We start from the raw sequence: 22,742 nt of genomic DNA on the forward strand, positions 1-22,742 counted from the left end.
ACAGATTCCATTGTGTGCGCTGTGAAGCAATTGTGAACCTCTTTGTCCCGACATGCTCGTTTATGCAACGTGTAAACAATGCGATCTAGAATGAAGCATATGAAAAGTGAAGAGGTGAGTAAACGCTGCTGCCCGCTGTGCTGGCATGTGTGATGAGTAGAGGCAGTAATCCAACAGCCTGTTAGCTCACAGGCCCTCACGCGGCAGGAGATTAAAGATGGTGATCATGATACAGGAACGCTAAAGGATAACTTCTGTATTTTTATACCTGGGCTCCTATTTTCCTGTCATTTTTATGTCTCGATTATCAACAGGGACAAAACCATTGGGAATCGGCGCAATATTCAGCAAAAAACGCTGAAAACCAGCAACCTTGAAAGGGCTCTGATTTAATCCCATGAGGCATTAATCTTTGTCAAAGTACCTATGCCAGGTCAACAACATCAATAACTTATAGCTAATGGCATTACCTCAGCTCTGTCTGCAGCATGTCTCTTTGCTATGGCGCCTGGGAGGCACCATTGCTTCATAAACCACCACGCATGGTGAACTAATTCCTGCGTGCGCCCTTCAGTAAATCAAGTGTGCAATTTACTGGGGTGCACGCCCCTCTTACCATCGGCATTTCCGGTCCAAAGTTCGCTCGCACCGGGCTGCAGATGGACTTAAATAACAGTAAGGTTTAGTAATAGACTACTTGTTCAAAATACATAGTAGCCAGGCACCATAGAACTGTGAACCCAAGTGCCGATTGGAAGGGGGGCATGGACCTCAGTGACTTTTGAATTGCGCACAAGTAATAAACCGCATGTGTGGTCTATAAAATAATCCATGCCATCGTACCCTGCTCTCGGAACAGCATTTCTCTTCAACAAAAAGTGGTGTCGGATTTCTTCTCTTATCTCGTTGGCAGTGTTCGACCCGCTCAAAATAGTCACTGCAAACGCGCTTTGTCTGCAAGGCGCAGGGTGACATTTGCAACACAACTCGCCACAACTTCAGTGCGTTTCGGTCTCATTTACTGAGAGATCAGTGACCATAACACTAACCCTAACCCTTACCCATTTGGGGTTCTGGCTCGATAACGCACTGATTCCAAACATCTTTTTCCCCATCGATCATTTCGCCAGAGAGAGAAATGGGAATGAAGGGCCGGCGTTTAAAACTACTGCGGTGATCATTTCGAGAGACAAAGTCCTGGAGGAAGTGTGCGTGCATGTTCTCTGGTGTAGGTATGTGTGGAGGTATGGATGCGTGTAAGCAGTTGACTTGAGTGTGTGTGAAAATTACCGAGAGGAGAATTGAGTTGCTGTTGCCAATGGGTGTAACCTGGCTTAAATACATTTTGATCTCTGCTGGGCAGCACTGCTTGTCATCCACCCCTCTCTGGGATGTGAGCATCATGTGAACATCGCAACAAAAAAAATTCTCCTTGCCTCCCTTTCTCCTCCTCCTTCGTGTTTACAGAGAAACAACCCTCTCGTCCGTCCGCAAGCAGCATGCTTCAGAAAAGCTGACGGCTGGTTGGGAAATCCCGTCGCGATAATTTGGATCTGGAAGTGGAGACCATCACACGAGGAAAAGGCTGCTGATGTCATTTTACATGTGGTGACAGGAGGCCGGGTTCACACAGTCGGCCCACCACATCAAATGAGGTTACAAATAGATGTGCCAACAGCCCGTTACCCTGCCAGTCAAGTCGGATTTGATGTCAAGCCAGTTCTCAGCTTCCAAATGTAATTTATGAGCAATTATAATTGTAGCAGTTATAGAAGAAGAAAAAAAGGAACTGCCTGGCCTCGGGTGTATGTGCTGTAGAGTTTTGCTTTCGGACTCAGTGTCTTTGATGTTTTTTTGACGTTAATGTGCTCTGCTCTGTGATACTGCAAGATCACACTGGCACAGTAGGTCATCTAAACCCGTCCATGTACCCAGGTTTGTTCAAAGATCATTAGATGTTCATCCAATTGGGATATTGACTATTTAGTTCACGAAGAGGTTATAATACAGCTGTTGTGTGTCATTTAATGTGTGAAATAAACACGAAAACAAGTAGGCAGCTGACCTGATTCTGACATCAGCATATGGATATTATTGCCCCGGCCTCTGTAAATATTTGATTAAATTCAAGAGCAGTTTCCTATTTTGGTGGAAGCTCCTGGTGGGCTCAGGCAAATGCTGCGTTCCAGTGTACCTTGGAATTCGGAACTCGGACCCCAGAAGTCGGGGTGGTTGGAATTCCGACTCGCAGGGGAGTTCCATTTGGGCTGGAACTCCCCTGCGTAACACTACCAGACCACATGTGCAAGATGAATTTCCCACTCACATTGCAGCCATGCTATCACATCCTCTTAATGCTGAGTGCAGGACAGTTTCCGATCTGTGATCCTGATCCAGGTTTTCTATCATGCAATATGACACAACTTGACCCATGGTCAATAATGACCATGTGACAATATGACAGTAAGCACAATACAGAAAATAATGATGTTAGAGTTAAGGCGTCATACCGAAAGCAGGCTAGATTAACTTCCCAAAATGTCAAGACATCTTCAAAGGATACTTTGATGAGCACTATGTTATCATGGCTGATTTAAATGAATTACAATACTACAATACTGGATTCATCCCTTTAGGCTTGTATATTGATTTACATATTACAATAAACGATTTCTGGTACAAATGGCTTGGAGAGATATTTAAACTAGGCCTAGACATTGGACGCCAGGAGTTATCCTTAAACTCTTAATGTCAGTGATCGCCTTTAGCCTTTTTTAATCCACGCAGTGTGTATAAAGGGGACAGTAAAGTAGAATGTAGTACAGATGAAAGATGTAAAAGCATGGGTGTGGCACAAACTATGTCCTTGCTAAGCATACGCCTCAGTTTCTTGTATATACACAAAGGCATGTGAGTCAATGTGTAGGAATGTCATTTTGCCTTCCAGTTGCCACAGTATCACATTCATATGCTTTCGAGCAATCGGAAAACGAACACTACAGTCCTGCAAATAGCACTTTCATGTTCAGGGAGATACTTTTTTTGTAAAGGGGTGGTAGAGGCTACCCCAACGATTCTGTTAGATATGGTATGATAATCGGCATAGAGATGCTAATACAGACGGGGGATATAGACTGGGAAAATTCTAAATATGTTATCTCTGTCTGGTATCATATATATTGTGATCAATAAAAGAATCAGAAAATATCAAAGAAAGCCTTGAACAGAGCAATCCGCTCGTAGTATCGGTTTTCCCGGCTCCGCAGCGAGCATGTAAACAGTCTTGGAGACACTCCCAGGCACAGATGAATGAAAAAGCTTTTTTTGTGAATGACAGCAGCCGCCTGACAAAGAGTTCTCTCTGTCTGTCATTCAAGAGCTCTCACACTGTGCACAAGCTGTTTTCTTTGGCAGTCGCCGGGCAGAGGAGAACTCTGCCAGTAAAGGCATGGGAGCTGTCTATCACTCTCTTTGTGTCAACCACTCATGGAGGCTCGATCCGATGGACTGATTCTCTTGTAAATGTAACAATAAAACCTGAGAGGGGTTTTGTGTCTGCATTCGTACAGGTGTTGTAATGATGGTCGGGATCCTCTCGGGGACGATGTAGGAGCAGATGAATAGATAATTGTCCATTTGGCGTCTCAATTTCACTGATTAGAAGACAATGACGATTGGTAGCACTCTGAAATACAGCCTGCAATTAACTGTAATTGAAAGTCTTTTTCAATCGGGTACCCATGAGACGCTTACCGGTTCTTACTTGTACTTAAATATAGGTGGTGTGGGAGGGGAGGGGGGCCTCTAGGGATTAGGAGACTGGCAATAATTTCAGAGTATTGTTCGTAAGTAACGTAGGTGAAACAATACTGGGAAATAAAACTGAAGTTTGAGGGGAAAAAGAGTGTATTAAAACAGATGAGGATCCTGGGAGAATGGTCACTGGGCAGTGAAATGTGGCCAGAAATGGATTCCTCTCCTGACATATCCGGTTCACGTCAGTGTCGAGGCAACTGGGCCATAACATAATCTAATGCATGATTTAACATACACATTGACATTGTTAAACATGCTGAATTACAACTTCACAACTTCTCTGTAGGCTTTGGCAGTCTGAATCTTCAACTGCAGTCAATTGCACAACCGTGTTTTCCCTGCTTTTATCAATGTGAATCCACCTGGCAAGTGCTGATCATTTGCATGCTTGCAGCGCAGTGGGGAGTGACTGCGGCAACAAAAACACACTGTCTTCTGGGCTTGCCACCCATAAAAACCAACAGTTGTGCTCAATGGAGCTGGAGGCGCTTGCAGACAGGACTCAATCCAGGTCCAAAAAAAAAAGGAACTGTAACACACTTGATTGAACAAGTCATGTTTATAGAGTGTGATTATGAAACGGGGAAAATGGACAAAGTCAAATCAACTCTCACTACACCATTGACTGAAAGTCGACTGAGCCTGACAGACATGCGCCTCGAAAGCCTTGGGAGGAATTATTTGGCAACATTTCCAATGAGGCCGCCGTCTTTTCCGGTGACAAAATCTGAGGTAAACATCCGTGACAGTCCAAAGTGTGGTGTGAAGGAGGGAACCAAATACATTAAGTCTCACTTGCCCTGAGGAAATGACTGTATTGGTATGTAGGAACATCACAAATGGGAGAGGTGACACACCTGCCAGAACCCAGTGCCCATCCTCCAAATGCCCGACCTCCTGCCAAGAGAGTAAACATACAGCTCACAGAAAATTAATTTATTGCTGCAGCAACCTCCGTCTACCTCAGTACATCCCACACCTCCACCGTTTCTGTCCATTCTGAAATATCTCAAAACCTTATGCATGTGTTGCCATTAAATCCGCTATGGCTATCCATATGTCTAATTCTTTTATTTAACCTGTGACCTGTATTTGACTGTAAAGTGTTGATCTGGCTGCTTTAAGTTACTCCTGCCCTCCTCATGGTGTCAAGCTCTGTCGCCCAAGTGGTAGTACCAGACAGTGTTGTCCAACTCCGTTCTGATTGGTCCAGCCTGAGAGTTACATGCAGATGTGCCTACGTACTGTACATACTGCCATGTTCTGCTTTGTGATGGGGGATTTGGCTTGACCAAGATCTCTGGTACAGTAGATCGAAACTCTGCCCTGTTAAAATTGCTGGGAGCTTTCAGTACAGCATGTGGATCTCTTGATTGAATCTTGTCTCCACAAACTGCTGGTTACCTGTGCAGCAGTGTGGTCCCACGTGGCCACCAGCATCCCCTGTCGATCCAAGGCCACTGTTCTGCCACATTATTGTGACACTGCAAATATTGAAACACACATTCCGTGACGTGACTGTGACTTTGGCTCAAGTTCATGCAGGAGGAGACGGGACAAAAATGGCAGATGTCCTTTAACGGATGGAGACAGTACTTTGCATTTGTTGCATCCCTCGCGACAAGGACGAGAAGAAAATGAAACTGTGCCCAGGTCAGAAACAACTGTCTACTGCTATGAGCATAACCCAAATCAGAATTAAATTTTGGAATCATTTGTAGTGTGCAGGCATTTAAGTGGGCATCTAAGGCGATGTTATGGAGTTATGCAAAAGTGGTGTAACTAGTGGTGTAACGACTAACTTTCAGCAGTGAGTAATTACATAAAGTAAGGCATTACTCTTTTTTTAAAGTAACTAGTAATATGTAATGCATTACTTTTCTTGAGCAACTCCCAAAAACATTGCACCCAGAACAAATGAGAACCGCACACCCGAGGACGGAACTCCTCATGAATATTTCAAAAGTGAAAATAACCAGATTTTACATAATTTAAGGCACATGACATCGGCGTCGGGGCTGCACGGTCAGCGCTGTCACCTCACAGCAAGAAGGATCTGGGTTCGAGTCCCGTTTCAAACCAACCAGGGCCTTTCTGTGTGGAGTTTGCATGTTCTCCCCCTGTATGCGTGGGTTCTCTCCGGGTTCTCCGACTTCCTCCCACAGTCCAAAGACATGAGAATGGGGTTAGGTTCATTGGAGACTCTAAATTGACCGTAGGTGTGAATGTGAGAGTGAATGGTTGTTCGTCTCTGTATGTGGTCCTGTGATAGGCTGGCGACCTGTCCAGGGTGTACCCTGCCTCTCGCCCAATGTTAGCTGGGATTGGCTCCAGCGACCCTTAAGTGGATAAGGGGTTGACGATGGATGGACATCAGCGGCACGCAGGTGCAGGCACACACACACACGCACACAAAAAACTTAAGTATAAGTATAATTATCACCTTCAACGAGTGAGTCAACACAAAGTGCGTATGATTCATAGTTGGGCAACAGGGAAATGTGAGCACAATGATGAATGTGACCTGCTGCTGTCAATGGCATTCATGTCTTCTACATAACCCTCAGTTACTGTTAGACACCTCAGTGTGGCCTATCGGAGTATAACAGTCCAAAAAATTACCATTGAGCGTGGAGCCAGGCTTAATTATATGGTCTTCTTTTATTAACAAACTTTCATGACCCAGCAGGCACTGCTCTGTTGTTACCTTGTTATGGAAATAGCATTGGCATGCTCTCTATGTGTGTGTGTGTAATTTACTTTTGAGTTTGTTTGAATGCATTTATGAATAAATACTAACGGAGTACATATTTATCTACATAAAGAAAGAAAGGAAGACAGACAAGTGAAACATCAGTCTTGAAACAACAACTCTTTAGTGTTGTTGTAGCAAAACCATTAATGTCTAATAGACTGGCAGCATTGATTTACATGTCATTTGTTCTGATTTGTTTCGGCAGGGGATGCGACTGTGCCCCTATGCGGAAGAGTAACATCAAAAAGGTAAAGAAAGGCCACCACAACCTGTTGATGTTGCCTGATTCACATGATGGACTTTAAATCAAAAAAATCATACAATGTGTCTGACATTTTTACAAGAGGAAAGTGTCCTGCCCTACCCTCTACCTAGAAAAGGTATGCTGCTCTACCTCCATTCTGCACACGTGTTGATAGAGGCACATCGGCACCCATACCAGCATATGTTTACGGATTATGAATTCACAGTTTCACAGTGTTCGCCTCACATCGGTGGATCATAGTCTCACGGTATTTTCACCTGAACATAATGGCACGGAGGCTGTTATCTATCAATATCATTCCATCTTTCCATTGCTGATGAACCAAATCGAAAACATTGACCGACTGTATTTCCATTAGCTGAATAGGCTCTTAATATGTGGTTCTTCCCAGTCAACAGACTGAAACACTAGGAACGCTGGAGTGGTTGCTCAGTAGAGCTTATAGCATCCCCAAGGCCCAACCATCAGGATCTTGACAAGCTTTGGACCCAATGAGCAGGACACAGGATGCAAAAAACGGGAAGGAGCGCAACAATATATAATGTTCAAAATAAGACCAGTGCAGGGGCAAAGCGAGGGGAATCCAGGGGAAACAGACAGGCACAAAACACAAGGAGCAAGAAACCTACAAAGACTGGCAGCTAAGTTTGGGTGAGGCAACAATACCACAAGAGAGGCTGACGCACTGGCAATAACGTGGTGGTCGGACCACAGTTTATATGCTGAGGCAGGTGAGTAGATAATCGGCGTGATGAGAAGCAGGCGCATGGCATGAGTATCAGGGAGGAGCAGGAGCCGGAGGTCATGCCCAGCCAACAACACACTCTGTCAGGGAAGATAGCAGAGAGGGGACAGGAAAACACACACACGCACGCACACACGCACACGCGCGATTTGAGAACCTGAAACCACGCCAAAAGTCTATAACCCCAACACCAGCAGTTCCCGTAAATTCAACCATGCCTTACAGAATTCATAGATATCATTCCACTGATGCCAGATTTCATTTTCCACCATCACCAAGCAACGTGAGGCTCATTATTCCCAGGGACATCAATGAAAATGTCACAATGTTAAAGAAAGCAATCTGCACCCAAATTGAATGGGTTCTGTCACCAAGTTTCATAGAAATCCATTCATAGATCCTGCTAACCAACCAACCGACCGACCGACCGACCGACCGACCGACCAACCAACCGACCAACTGACCAACCAACTGACCAACCAACCAACCGACCGACCGACCGACCGACCGACCAACCGACCGACCAACGAACCGACTGACCAACCAAGCAAACAAATGGACAGGGGTGAAAACATACCCTCCTTAGCGGAGGTAATAAAAGCAGTAGCTCAAGAAGCCAAAATATGTATGCACTCAAATTTTTTCTTCTTCTGGATTGTCGGGGAATACAGCAGCAGGGAACCAGTGCGGTACCATATCTGAACACCTCCTTTTGCCAGACGTCCTCATGCGGGAAATCTTGCAGGGAGAAGGAATGACGTTTTTCTGGAGACAGATGTTGTCTTCAGCAAAGCATTTATTCTCAGCACCAGTCGGAGGGAGACTGGGCAGATGAGCTGAAACGGAAAGTTAACAAGTCAGACAGCCCAAATCTGAGCTGTCATTGCAAAATGGGTGTAATGCGCCTACGAGGTCAAAGTGGCCACACAACATAGGATTATTCTTGGAGTTTCTCTATGGGACAAATGCATCAAGACTATTGCTTATCTCACCAAGACCGATTCTGTCTTATCTGTCACCAACAGTGCATTATTGCAGATATATTATGTACCTTCCCGCTATTACTTTCTATTTGACTCACTAACTCAAACTTGGGTCCTTCAGATACTGCAATAGAGAAAAGGGAACTCTGTATTATGACATTAATATGTGGTGAGTTAGCTTTATCTTCTGACTTCACTCTATGTACTGTCATCCTGTGTAAAAGAGTTAAAAAAAAATCATGATAATTATTTAAAAAAATGTATCATACTCAATAGATTTGTTTTCCACCTCACTCCTTCTCTGTAAAGGGATAAATATGTGTATTTTTTTATTTTGTGTGTAATTTGGCTAGTCGCACTGCCGCAAAGGTCCATGTGATGGCTGCTCCCACAGCCTCACACTGAACCACAAAGCATGGTGGTAAAACTTCCTTTGTTTCGGTTACTTATTGATTTAGCGCCACACACAAAACGCACAAACATAAAATAACCACACACAGATGCTAGTTAAATATACTCACTTTTACTAGCAAATTTGACCATACATTTATCCATTTGGAGTGCACACATTTAGTTTACTTTCTTTGTCAATTCTGATCGAGTTTCAGTAATGTAAGGTATTTCATTTGGTGTGAAGTAATGCAGTTTTCTTTGAGTTACCAGTTCCGGGGGTTGATGCTGGTGCTGCCTGGCTGGTCATCCAAAAGGAGTCTCAGCTGCGTCCAACCAGCATAAATACAGATTGTTGCCAATTGGACCGTACCATATTGTTTCTTGTATCAGGGGGAGGGGATATATTTCCAATTAGTTCTTTTCTGATTTATATCTTTTTTTATTAATTGTGTTTTTGATAATCAATTCTGTAGTTTTCTAAGTTTTATGTTCAGTATATCTATACTGACATGTTTCTTGTTTATTGTTGTTAATTTGAATAATTGTATTTAGGTTGATCCCCTCGTGTGTCTAAATGGCCTGATCGGCCACTATATATGTTCCCCTCGGGTCTCAGTTTGTCAGGTTGGTTAGTGCTACTCAGTTCTCTTTGTTGATTGTTGAGTCTCTTGAGTTTAGTTCTGTCATGTTAACCTCATTCATGGCCCCAATTGTTTTCCGTCTCCAGCCTTTTTGGCATTTGTTTTCAAGAAACCACCTGTGTCTCTCTGCCTTGACTGCCTGGTCCCTGACCGTCAACAAAATACATTTCAAATACATATTAGCAGTTGATTCAAATGCTGTAATGCACTGCATTGACTTTTGCTGTGCAATTCTCTATGTATTGTATCTGCTCATGTATCAAATCATATTAGACTAAAGTAAAGAAAATGCTGTTGTTCTTCTTTACAATCTCACTGATGGCATTTTGTTGCCATTAAATGCATCACTGTTGATCACATTAAATCACTGCTCTCTTCCTTTTTTAAATCCAAGGAGCTGTCATTTTTTAAAAATCTTCATTGTACTGTTTTAATGATTGTGTCAGCGCAGTTTAATGGAAATTTAAACAAGATAAGTTCAGAAAATTAGTACCTAGATCAAACAAATATCAAGTTGATTTTCACAAGAAAACCACTGCTTGGAAGGTAACAGAAGCATTCGACGATCTTTAACACGACTGCATACCACCAGAGGTGGGAGGTTCAGCCGTAGTTAACAGAAGGGTGAGAAGTTCAATGATGAGAAGAGAAAATTGCCACACAAAAGCAATGCAAGCCCCTGGTGTCCAGTCCAGCCGCAGTGGGCAGTAGGGCACGAGCAACTGCTGCCTAAGCAAAACCTTTGTTATGGTGGGGCTCATTTCGTAATGCGACTGGCATGTTTTCCTTGGAAATTCCATTATTATACGGTTATCATGCCAGAGCCCCCAGTCTGCTTGGGCCAAAAACAACAGTTTTGGATGCTTCACTGTGCATGTAGGTCTGTATGTGTGTGTGTGTGTGTGTGTGTGTGTGTGTGTGTGTGTGTGTGTGTGTGTGGCCATTCGTCAGCACAAGTGTCAGCAGTATAAGGGGCTGTGCATGTATCCGTTTTGGCAATCAAGGTGATTTGTACTGAGACTGTAAGATCCAGGTGTCTTAAACTTTTTTTTTTGCCATTATTTGTGCTATCAGTTGATTTAGTGATCTGTCGACATGCCATCAAAGTTATCCAGCTGTGGTTTCGCCTGAAAACATCGACAAGTCCTCAGTTTCACACAACAGGTAACGAGGAAGCACACAGAAGATTAACTGCCATTGCGAAGTCAAACACTGTTGACAGGAGATGTTACAACTTGCATTTGTTTTGAAGAATGTGAAGACTGTAAGAACACACGTCATCAAAGCAATATCGCTATTTTCTCTAATCATAAAACAAGCCAGAGTAAAATACTCCTATTATGTTGCTGACAGGGAAATGACTGACAGACTCACATTGTGCAAAGAGTGGCTGCTGTGAGAACAAAGTCGATTTCCAAACATTAATCAGTGTTCATCATGTGCACAACACCGTTGACATTGTGAAATCGGCTAATAGATGTTTGGATGAGTTAAGGAGCGAGCACAGTGGAAGTATTCATAACTAATTTACAAATAACTAATATGCACATTATGTATTCCGGCACCCAGCATAAAAGAAAAACGCGTCATCAAAGTTCGCAGTGTTCAGCCTCACCTGAACCTCCGACTGCATCACGTAACAATCTCTTCATACAAGGGGCCACCATTTAGCCACATGCGGGTCCTAGAGACTCTTCCGCCCTCGGACAATTTTTCCCAGTTGGTCATAAATGTACTAATGACAAAGTGAGTGTCGTCTAAATCAACAGCATTAAGGTGGAACAACTGATTATCACCACGTGAAGCGGCCAATTTCCATATCCAGCAACAACATTAACAATATTAACAATCATCTGCATCGACAGATCAACAGCAGATTCTGTGTCTGTGCAGCTTGACAGTCCTGGCTCTTCTGGAATTGAGCGGTGTCTTCAACAACATTTCCAATTTCTTTTTTTCTTTTCATGTGCCACTTCCTAGAACCTGCTTTATTTCAACACCCTCCGCTAGGGTCCACAGGGCCTTTCCACAAAGTTGGGGCACAAGCTGCGTTGACCAGCCCTACCACAGTTTTGTTGCATGGCTTGCTGCTACCAGCGCAAACAAGCGCCTGTCAAGGCAAGATGCTCCACTTGAGTGCATGAACGTTAACACCTGTCGATGAGAATTTATATGCCTCGAAGCACGTAAAAAGAAGACAAGCAAGTTGTAAAAGTGCCGCTGCCCCAGGCCAGGTCAGGAGGTTGGTAGGACTCAGATGATGAAGCTGTTGTCCTCACGCAAGGCAACTCTGCAACCAGAGGCAACACTCTCTTTCTCCCAAAGAGACAAGAGACCTCTGGACTTGCTCATCCGGTTTTTCACACTCTTGGCTCGGCTGCACGCATGCAAACAGCTTGTAAATGACAGAGGAAGCCAAGGTGTATAAAGACCAAGTGCCTCGGGCCAGTGGAGTTTACACAGCGTGTTGCCATTAATCCGCCCTCTCAGATTTTTCTTTCCCATTCCGCCATAAGGATGCCAATCAAGTGCAACTTTGCTGTGAACAAAGCAAAACCTTTCGACGACTCTTTGCAATGCATTATTGACATGTATGATATCGCATATACTGTATGTTAAATCTGCCAATAGGCGCTACTGTGGAGAATCAAGTCATGTGCTATTCATATGGTAAATAAATCTGGCTGTCCAAACTGTGACAACATGTTGACAGCAAACGGTCTTGCGGCCATGACAACACACATATTCACATTTAAATGCTGCCTTTGAAAAAAAAAGTCTTGACGGAGGGATCAGCGCTTCTGAGAGTAGCATCTCGAGCAGACATCTGCAGGACAACCGATCATACATACTGATCATGGGATTGGTGGCATGCTTTTGACACCGCTAATAAGTCCATTACTCATCAGACGAGCTCTGATTCTCAGGCCTCTTAGCAGCTCCATTATGAGCAGAGTGACAGAAGTTAGCCTACAATCGGAAGAGGGTGTGCCCAGAGACAAGGACTGGAAGAGGAACAGGCTTCAGAGAGTAAACTAGGTTCCTAGAACTCAGCCTCAGGCATGTAACTCAGATTTAAGAATGAGTTAGCGTGTCAAGATAGCGTGTCTCGCAGTAGACCACGCCTGCACCTGTCAGGTGTACTGTGGCATGCCTGTGTTCCGTGCGGGAGACCATGTGTGTGTGCGTGGCTGCATGTTAGATAGTAAGACATGTTTACATGCGCGTGTGCTCCCTCTTCTTGTTGCACGCAGCTGCATACCCCAGCGATGATGGACACCTGCGATTTGCCCAACGCCTGCAATGGCTGCAAGACCCCGAGGTATTTGTGAAGACGTGCTGCGGTTTCCCCTGCTGGGCCGGGCAACTTCCTCGCCCTTTTGCTGACACATTACATCTGGTTACGTAAACTGTGGGGTTTCAGTCACGTCCGACTATCATAATCTCCTGTGCCTGTTGGCTTGATTCATGAGATCAGACTGAGGCTGGTCCGACCTGTACTGTCTGCAGCGGTTGCTAGCGAGTTGCTGTTTGTCCCTTTTGTTGCTTGGTTCTGATCTGAAAGATGATATAAAACTCTGAACAGTTGCATGGAACTGCAGATTTCAGTGATGAATCTCCCCTTCGAACATTACACATTACTATTTGATCCATTGTCATTATGAAAAATATCAATCGGTGCAGCTTTAACATTTGTATCCCGAGGGGCCCGAAGGAATGATGGAAGTGAAAGACATGACTCAGATGAGTCCAGCTTTCTCTGAATGGAATGTTCATTCAGAATTACGAAAATACGAATTTCACTCTGAAGATTTTGTGTGTAGTATTTTTGCTGGTGGACAAAAATTTCCTGCCAATCTCTATGACGGCACCTGAATTTCAGTTGGGGAAACCGACTGAATCTGAGGGGTCTCTGAGTGTAAATTGTAACACAATGAATTCAAACCCGACTGGATTGGGTTAGGCTTTCTCTGGATGCTCCACTTCCCTCAGTCGAAAAAAAACAAAACGTGCAACATGAGCTGAAAGGTACAATCACATATTCCCATTATCGTCATTGTCTATTTGTTAAATCTGTGAAGAACATTGACCTAGATGTGCCCGATACATTTCTGCCATTTCCCAGACAGATTAGCATAATGTCCTCCTATCTGTTCCTTTTCTCTCTAGGTGAAGTCCCCAAGGGTTACAAAGAAAAGATGGAAGTTAAAGCCTGCATTCATTCCAGAAAACTATTTCTGTGAGGGAAGCTTACTTGTGTTTCGAGCTATGACATGTAACTGGGGAGAAAACGAAACTACCACTGATGGGATGAATGCACTGTCCATATTACTGCAAGGCAAGAAAATTAAATGAAAAGAAGTGCCGGGAGGTTTCAGGAGGACCAAAGTAATTATCGACAAACAATCTTTGTGATATGTTTACATTACATATATGTATTAGAATCTGATGGTTGGGGCTGACCCTTAACCTCCGTTTCTCTTGGAGAATCGCGTCCAATGCTTGGCCTCCTAAAGCTTCTACAAATTGTTATCTTTGGTTGCAATATGGCATCCTGTGTGCTCTGTGAATATTTAAATGACTGCATGTATTGATCCTCTCTGCTAAATCACTGGTGGACATTGATGTTTAGACATACAAGTTCATATTATAGCCCACTTACATATCTTACTATGACATTTACATTTAACAAAACATATCATTTTCCACTTTTCCTTTTTATGCAATTATGTCTTGGGCATTCTATGCCTATATTAAATAACCAACCGTGACATGACAGCAAACACAGATTTTGAATTTTAGTTTTTAGGGAAGGTGATCATTGCATTGTTATGCACCTGAAAAACAAAAAAACAAGGATTATAAGGGATTATCTCTGGTTATCTTACGTTTTCAGTCTTTTGATGTTTTTATTCAGTATACTAATGAGCAGATGTCAATGCTTGCCTGGAGTGCATGAAATCAATCCCACAATGTATGTTGTTGACGATTCATAATACATTGTTACAAATTTTCGAAAATATAGTAGAAAAATTTGAAAAATACAGTAACGTGAGCTGTAGAATATTTCTCAGGTTTTTTCTGACCCAATGAATTGTCCTTATGCTAAAAAATGGATGTGTGAACTGAAATACACACAATTGCATTTGCGTTACATTTCCCCTCACACACACACACACACACAGACATGCACGTTCGCTCCACTACAATAAGCTCCTTCACACACACACACACACACACGGAGGCCCAGACTGTTTGAAGTGACAGCCCTGTCGTGCATGAAGTGTATTTATGGCTTGCCATCTTGTGCCAGTACGGAAATTCCTCTCATAGTAGGAAATAACTGGCCAAATTTTATCTGTTGTATATTTATTCTCATGTAAAGATGCCAGCAAATAGTTACACAACACTCCTCCCAAAACAGCATCAATGGAGTCTGGCATCTCAACTGCCTGGGATGGTGAAATGTGCTAATGTCGCTGATAGTCACAGATGTGACTGTATGTGGAGTTTTAAAAAAAGATACATAAATACAAAAAACAGTGACCAGTTTTAAATCAGTAATAATGTTTGTCTCACTGACAACTGGACAGTCTCTCATTACCGATCCTGTGATGAACAACTCTCTTTGCTCAGGTGAACTTTTTGCTTCGACGTGCACTCCGGTGACCTCCTCTCTGTCGCCCCCCACAGGCGGAGAGGGGAGCCACCAGTTGCATGACAAGTGGTGAAGGAAATAAGATAATCTCTTTCACTCTCTTGCCTTTCTCTCACTGACATGCTTCTTAAATTGTTTCATGTTGTTTTTCCTGATCCTGGTTGCCCCGGCAACGGCTGCACTGTGAGCAGTGACCGCACGACAGGGGGCGGAGCTGTTAGGTGAGAAGCCTGTCAAGTAAAACACACGCACACACACACACACACACACACACACACACACACACACACACACACACACACACACACACACACACACACACACACACACACACACACACACACACACACACACACACACACACACACACACACACACACACACACACACACACACACACACACACACACACACACACACACATCTATTCGTCAGGATCAAAGAATCAAACACACCAAGAAGGCCAGAGAGATTTGAACTCGACATCAGCAGATCAAACACGAAGTGTGTTCTCTCGCTCTCTCTTCTGAACACACTCTCCTGGGTGGTGGGTACGAGCCCAGACAGGCCCCCCTCTGAACGCCTGCCGACTATAATTATCCCTCCAGCTGTTTATACCCAGGCATTTGACCTCTGACCTCTGATACTTACACTCATAATGACACCTAGCCACGCTACAGTCCCATCGTCGGCGCTGGGGGATAATGAGTAGGGGGCATATGCCTCGTACATAAACGCTCGGGTGATTTACTTGTTTTCCAGGAGTTAAATGTGTGGGACACTATGAATATAGTTCGTTTACAAATAGTTATTATATTACCTCATAAAATTAGAGCTGCGAAATCTCAAAAGACCTTTGGTTGTCTTACCTCCATGGCATCCACAGAGATTCATTTTTTGAGAGGGAATTATCTGTGAATTAGTACCCTCTGCTGGTTGCACTGAGTAAAATACCATTTAGGAGCCGGGATGCCTTATTGGTTGTGCTGCAGGTCCCCGCTCGGTAGCACTTTGGTAGAAGCTGCTGAGGAACATTGTCGCTCATCCACTTTCCACACACACAAATCTTCCATGCTCGTCTTATGTTATGACTCTACGATGTTCACTCTTTGATGAGCTGTTGCCTGCTTATGACATTCATGGTTTAAATCCTCCTGCTGCTCTCAAAGGTGTGTGTAACGACACACAGTTATCATCTGTCACTATCGACTTTACCATTCAAATTTGCTAGTTGGCGCTGGTGGGTACTTCTTATCTAATTGACTGACATAATAGAGGTATACATCTTCACGTGGTGAAAGGCAAATAAGTATATTTCCCTTAATGTTGAACTGTCATATTTATCTAGCAGGAGCAATACTGAACTGTGTGACACCAGAGCTACTCATTCGATCATTCCTATCAACAACAGCTACAAACATTATTCTTGTCAGATCCATCGTGTTGATCCTTCTCGAATGACGATCAACATTACATAACAAAACTACAAACATCAGGCACAAAACCAACATTTCAAAGTTCAAATCTAGATTTACTGTAGACAAACCTTTATTGAGCAATTCTCGGCAGCTGCTTCACAGTAAAAAAAAAATAAAAAATAAAAATAATCGTTCAAGCTGCCTACCTTCTTCATGTCCGTCATGTTTCTGACCAACTCTGGTCTGGTGTGTGTGAAGTACAACTATGTGCATCTCTTCCCATTAAACTGTTCCCGTTGGACCATTTCTCTAATAAGGAATATGTTCGCTGTCGGCTTGCCCGATAATATGTGGGTTATAAAAGTGATTTGTGATTCGGAATTAATTTCATCCTTTTAATTTAAAGCTGTAAAATACTCTGCATATTTTATTTATAAGAAGAAGATAGCAGCAGATTATTTTTATGTAAATCATAATGTCAGAAGATTGGCTGTGTTTAGATAAAAAAAAAAACCCATATTGCAGTAAATGTTTTCTTTTAAAATCATATTTGAACTTGAGTTGTTCAATGGTACAATTTCATCAAAACGTAAGGCATCACTGTCCAACAGTACAACATTGGGATTGTCTGTGCTCATGCTCATCTCATGAAGTGTCTGCCCTCGGAGTGGCGAGTGGAGCTCAGACTGGAGGGCTGGATACTGCAGTCAGGTGCAGGGGAGGCTCACGGTGCGGGTCCTGGGACTTTGTACCAGTGCCCTGCAGGCAAACTGTCAGCGGCTGCAGAGCTTCCACGGACAGACTCAGGAACAGGAAGAGATGTAGACGATAAAGTTCAACGTTTGAAGTGGTTCAGCTCAGAGGCACAGCTCAGCGACTCAGACATGAAGGCTCACACTGCGTCTTTCTCACTCCATGTCCCGCACGCACATCCCTCACTCACACCGCAGCGTATGAACGCCGGCGAGACAGCGCTCGCAGAGAGACTGTGTTGCATTACGTAATCCTTGTATCTCTCTATTCTTTTTTGTTTGTTTACAGTCCGTGTCAATTTTGAGAGTGGAACCGAGGGCTCCTTGCCCGGTTCATCCCAGCTGGCATTTTAAGAATTATTTACATGATGGTACTTCGACCAGCAAACATCCTTTATCAGTGAAGAAAAGAGTCAAGCTTCGGTTTCGAGTGTCTTGTTACTGGGACATGGGAAGTCAAAAGGTCAAGTATTGACCATGAGTTCTCCTTGGCCGGAGCCCCACTCGACAAAATCCATTTCCCCGCTGGAATGAGGAGGGCTGTCCAGAGAGATGCCTCGCCGCTCCCCGAACACCTTCTCCTGCAGTTCAATTAGGTCGTTACGGATGTCGGCCATCATAAGCAGAAGGAAGTCAAAGGAGCCGGGGGGTCCCTGGAGACAGATAGAAAATTGAGAAATTAAGATTAAGTAATTAAGATACCCCCCCGTCCCCTTTTTTTTCATTGGAGGTTCGATAGTCGCCTTTGTTGAGGTGTTAAGCATAATTAATGTACAAAATACAAATTATGCACCAATCCCTTGTATAAGGCAGGGTGTGAAGCTTGTGAAGGTTACTCTGATTAAGCTAATTACATATTGCTCAATTTACATTGCGCAAAGTAGACAAACATTATGGGAGATATTCAAAAACTAACTTTTTTTCCCAGGTACAAAATAAGTTGACATTTGTACATCCATGGGCAGATATGTTTTCTATAAAATATGAATACAAGTGTTTCAAACATAAAATACACTTACAGGTGGGCCTCTGGGACCTGGAGCTCCTCTGTCACCCTGTAGATTGGACACAGCACAAATTGAGCCAGTTTCAACATTTAATGCTTCTCGTGACTTTATGAATTATGTGTCGCATCATGAATGTAGAGAGCACCCGCAGCCAGTGTGAGTGTCTGAACGATTCAAATGCATTCAGAGCGCAAGAACAGGTACAGGACTATATGTCCCGTTTATTTCTTTTTTTGCAGCTACCAACGGACTGGCAGTGTTTGTACAGCACAACATATTCTATAATCGATTCGTGATCCAAACGAGAGCTTAAGACACATGCGTGAGGGTTTTACAGACACTAGGTGGCAACGGTGTAGCTCCACACAAACACACACGGATTAAAAAAAAATATGTTACTATGACCTTTATCCCATCTCTTCCTGCTGCCCCGGTCGGTCCCTGTGTATAATGAGAAGACATGTGTATAAGCGGTAGTGAGTCAACAAGCTGTGACGGGAACACAGAGAGGAGAAAAGAGCCTTCATGGTAAAGACTAACTGATACACTGTAATATAACGCAGTCATGTATGATGTTAGCGATGTGGAGCAGTGGGCTTGTTTGTAATCTGCTGTTGCTTGTTTGAGCAGCAAGGCTCCTTAGGACTTGTGGGTGGTGGATGATTTATTATGTGTGCATTGTGACTGTACAGTTTATACATACTTGTTTTTGCGACACTGCCATATTGCAAAAGATATTCATTGATCAGCAGGCCAATGACACAAATAGTGAGTGAGAGTTTAAAGTGAGTAATCTACCAGGCAACAACGTGATTTAAGTGTTTTGTCGTTTGTGATCGTGTTCCCACAAAATCATTTTAGAGTTTTACGATTTGCTGCTATGTTGGGTTTACGATGTGTTTTGGGAGCAGTTTGATTTATGTGACTTTGACGACCTGAGGGAACTCGTGATAACCACTAAATGATGGATCCAGGCGTTTGTTTCCTCACCACTGGCCCCCTGCGGCCTCTTTTGATATGCTTCAAGTCAGGCTCTGGACCCATGGGTCCCATGTCTCCCCGTGGACCCCGAGGGCCAGGTGGGCCCCGCTCCCCTGGGTCGCCTCTCTTTCCCGGTCCTCCTGGGTGTCCTGGTGAGGACAGAAGTTTTTGACATTATGTGAATAACACATAAAACGACGGCAATATCATATTAGAAAACAGAGCAATATCCTCAGATTGGTCATTGAAAACCCTGCCCACCTTAAAGCTTTGGTTTTGGAAAACTATAGAGTCTAAAAGAGAAGTTTCAAACTTGCCTGTATTTGTTTGCTTTAATTTCTTCATCATCGTCTTTAAATCAATGTGTGTATGGCATTTTCATTCATTTGGATGTTTTTCTTTTACACTTTTTCAAACGTGCCCTAACCGGCTCGTTTTCTTCCTTTCTCTTCTTCACCTTTGTCACCGGAGACATGGTCATTGTAACGTCTGCTTGCTGGTATTTGTGGAACCAGTGGTGGATTTTGATTCGGCGTGTAACATTGCTGTTATCCTGACATTACCTGGGACCCCAGGAGCTCCTGGAGGGCCGGGCAGACCAGGAAGACAAGGGCTCTCGGGACTTTTTCCGGCCCTACCCAGACATGGCTTGCCACTGCTGTTGGCCAGGTCAGGAACCTACAGACATAAGTGGAATGAAATAAATACAGAGATAAGGTGTGTGGTGCGACACAGTTTGGCACTTTGGCTGTCTCGGCTACTTGTTGTTCTCTTAACAATATGCACTTTGACCCCACTCGAAAAAAAAAATACTTTTGGAAAATATCAAGTCTTGTTCACTTTGCATCCAAACATTTCATAAAATTTCAGCTGCCTTGTCGAGAGAGACACACAGTTTAGTTTTTCGATGTCTAAAAGTGGATACTCTGCTTTTTTGCATTGTCTGTTACCTGGTTTGGTGACTGTGTGTTGCCCAGCCTCAGCTTGAGCTGCAGCAAACTGCTTTTCATGTTGATAAAATCCTGACAGGTGAACGAGCAAGTGCCAGCACTCATCAAGGTGTCGGACTTCCCAGATGAACTCACTGCAAAACAAAGATTTCTTAACATTTAAATTCAGGCAGGGCATTAAACGCTCTTCTTTACCTCTTCCAACCTGCTAGAGTCACTGGCTGACAATTGCACTGGAAAAGGATCATGCATTGGTTTAAAAAATATTAAAATGTTAAAGCTGAGCTATTAACATTTTTGTTTTTAAATATCATAGTTTTCTCTGATGGTGATAGAAACAATAGAACCTTTGACTGACTCCGGACAAACTCCTCAATAAGCTCACAGTATTTATTCCATACATATTATCTCCCCTATAGGCCAATCGATCCCAACAGAAACTCACAGTTGTGTACGGGGATGCAGGAGCGCTGGTCCCGGGCGAGTATGTAGCCACTGTGACAGCGACACAGGAAGCTTCCCACCGTGTTCACACACTCATGGTCACACACGCTGCTGCCTGAGTGCTCACACTCATCAATGTCTAGATGAAGGATGGAGGAAGTTTGGAGGTTACAGTAAGATGAACGCTATTCACGCAATGACGCAAAGTGAAATAAAAGACAGACAGAGAGAGAGCAAGAGCTGAGGATTAAAGACGCGTCCTGTTGACATTGCAATAACATATTGGCACAGCTTCGTTCTCACATGTGAGGTTTTTCTGCAACTCATTCTTCATCCTCACTCCTTCGACATTAAATAGCTGTAGGATTATTCTTATCATTAGGTATTGTTAAGCCCCTACATGTACAGTAACCGTGCTGAGACCTCACATTAGTATAAGTGCATGTACATAAATTTAGTAAAAAATCTGTGGTTTTGCTTTGCTTTGCTTTGCTTTGCTTTGCTTTACAAAACAGGAGGAGGTCGATGTTATGCAGATACAAGGAAATACTGAAAAAAAAGGGAACTTATTCATTTGAAGAATATGAATTGGTTTAACTGTAAGGAAAAAAAGGACTGTGATGAGCGCAACATACTGCATAGCACACCAGTCACAGACACGGTAGTGGAAATGTATTAAACTGAGAGATAATGATGGGGGCGGGTGGGGTACTGACCCAGACAGTAAGGAGATTTGTGGCTGCGGTGTCTTTCTCGGTCAAAGCGATAGCCAGGGTAACACGTGCAGACGACTCGTCCAAAGTTATCGGTGCACTGCTGCTCGCAGGGCGACGCAGCACACACATCGACGCCTACAGAGAGAGAGAAAGAGAGAGAGAGAGAGAGAGTTTATGGAGTAAATATATCAAAATAACAGTGCAATCCCCTATGGTTGCTCTTTATCACCACCTCCACGTCCACAGCCGGGGTGTGACCAGAACATTCTGACAAGTCACAGTAGAAGAAGGTGTAAATAATGAAATGAACGATGGATGAGTTCCATTCAGCGGCTTCAGTTTCAGGGTCCCGGGTCACTCTCACATTGTCATGGCTCACAGTGACCCTTGAGTAATAAAACAAAGCAGGAATTGCTTGTTCACTGCTCCCTGCTGGATAAACACTCCGTACTCTGGGAGGGAGCAGTAGATTGAGATGTCTTGTGCGTATGAATCATCTTGCACCATATCTGACAGGTTTAGGGGTCACACAGCTGTAAATGCTTTTCATCTCTAAGAGGCTATGCACATGTCTGCACCCGCGGCCACAATTTGATATAGTAAGTTTCACACTCATTTTTCTCAAGTCAACCATTAAAACAAAAATACCTGCTGTGAAATAGGCCTATCATAAAGACTGGACTTTATTCCCAGTGAACGTCGGAATAATGATAAAGTTTATTAATGGCTGGTTATCTGTTATTAGGCCACAAAAACCCAGGGCTTTCATGCCTCAATTTAAGCCTCTGGCTTTTTATTTATTTTAAAAAGCTCACCATTGACGACTTAACATTATATTTTTACAGTTTGTTTACCGGTTACTGCATCAATGCTCTGTGGCTCAAGAATCTATATTATAACTTGTTGCATTAAAGGTTCTTTAGATTAAAGTTTGACATGGTTATTGATAGAACACACTGCTTCTGCAAATAACAAGTACTCTTATACAATCAAGCAATACATTGATCTCAAGACGTAGCCAAATATCAGACTGTGTAGCAAATCGGTGTGACAGTTGTATGACATTTGAGTTCCAGGCACAAACGCATCAGCTGACTGTTTGTACATGCATTTTACACAAGATGGGGAACAGCGCCCTCTAGTGGTCAAAGTAAATCACTGTTACTCTGTAGAGGCATTCTACAGTGAATCTAAAGATACAAATAAGTTTGGTCAGA

At 43.4% G+C, this 22,742-nt stretch overlaps 1 protein-coding gene across 1 annotated transcript in view; it reads right to left on the bottom strand.

Moving 5' to 3' along the window:
• Nucleotides 1-16,767: 16,767 nt before the first annotated feature.
• Nucleotides 16,768-22,742, bottom strand: part of LOC118302767 (collagen and calcium-binding EGF domain-containing protein 1-like) — a 32,983-nt gene continuing 27,008 nt past the window's right edge. Inside the window, exons 4-11 of the mRNA XM_035629192.2 lie at nucleotides 21,526-21,660; nucleotides 20,811-20,948; nucleotides 20,366-20,499; nucleotides 19,979-20,093; nucleotides 19,425-19,564; nucleotides 18,840-18,875; nucleotides 18,447-18,482; nucleotides 16,768-18,080 (exon numbers count right to left, since the gene is read on the bottom strand). Coding sequence (XP_035485085.1) covers nucleotides 17,892-18,080; nucleotides 18,447-18,482; nucleotides 18,840-18,875; nucleotides 19,425-19,564; nucleotides 19,979-20,093; nucleotides 20,366-20,499; nucleotides 20,811-20,948; nucleotides 21,526-21,660 — 923 coding nt within the window. The 3' untranslated portion in view covers nucleotides 16,768-17,891. The remainder of the gene's footprint in view (nucleotides 18,081-18,446; nucleotides 18,483-18,839; nucleotides 18,876-19,424; nucleotides 19,565-19,978; nucleotides 20,094-20,365; nucleotides 20,500-20,810; nucleotides 20,949-21,525; nucleotides 21,661-22,742) is intronic.

This window comes from Scophthalmus maximus, chromosome 4 (genome assembly GCF_022379125.1).
Source record: "Scophthalmus maximus strain ysfricsl-2021 chromosome 4, ASM2237912v1, whole genome shotgun sequence".
In the NCBI taxonomy this organism is placed as follows: domain Eukaryota; kingdom Metazoa; phylum Chordata; class Actinopteri; order Pleuronectiformes; family Scophthalmidae; genus Scophthalmus; species Scophthalmus maximus.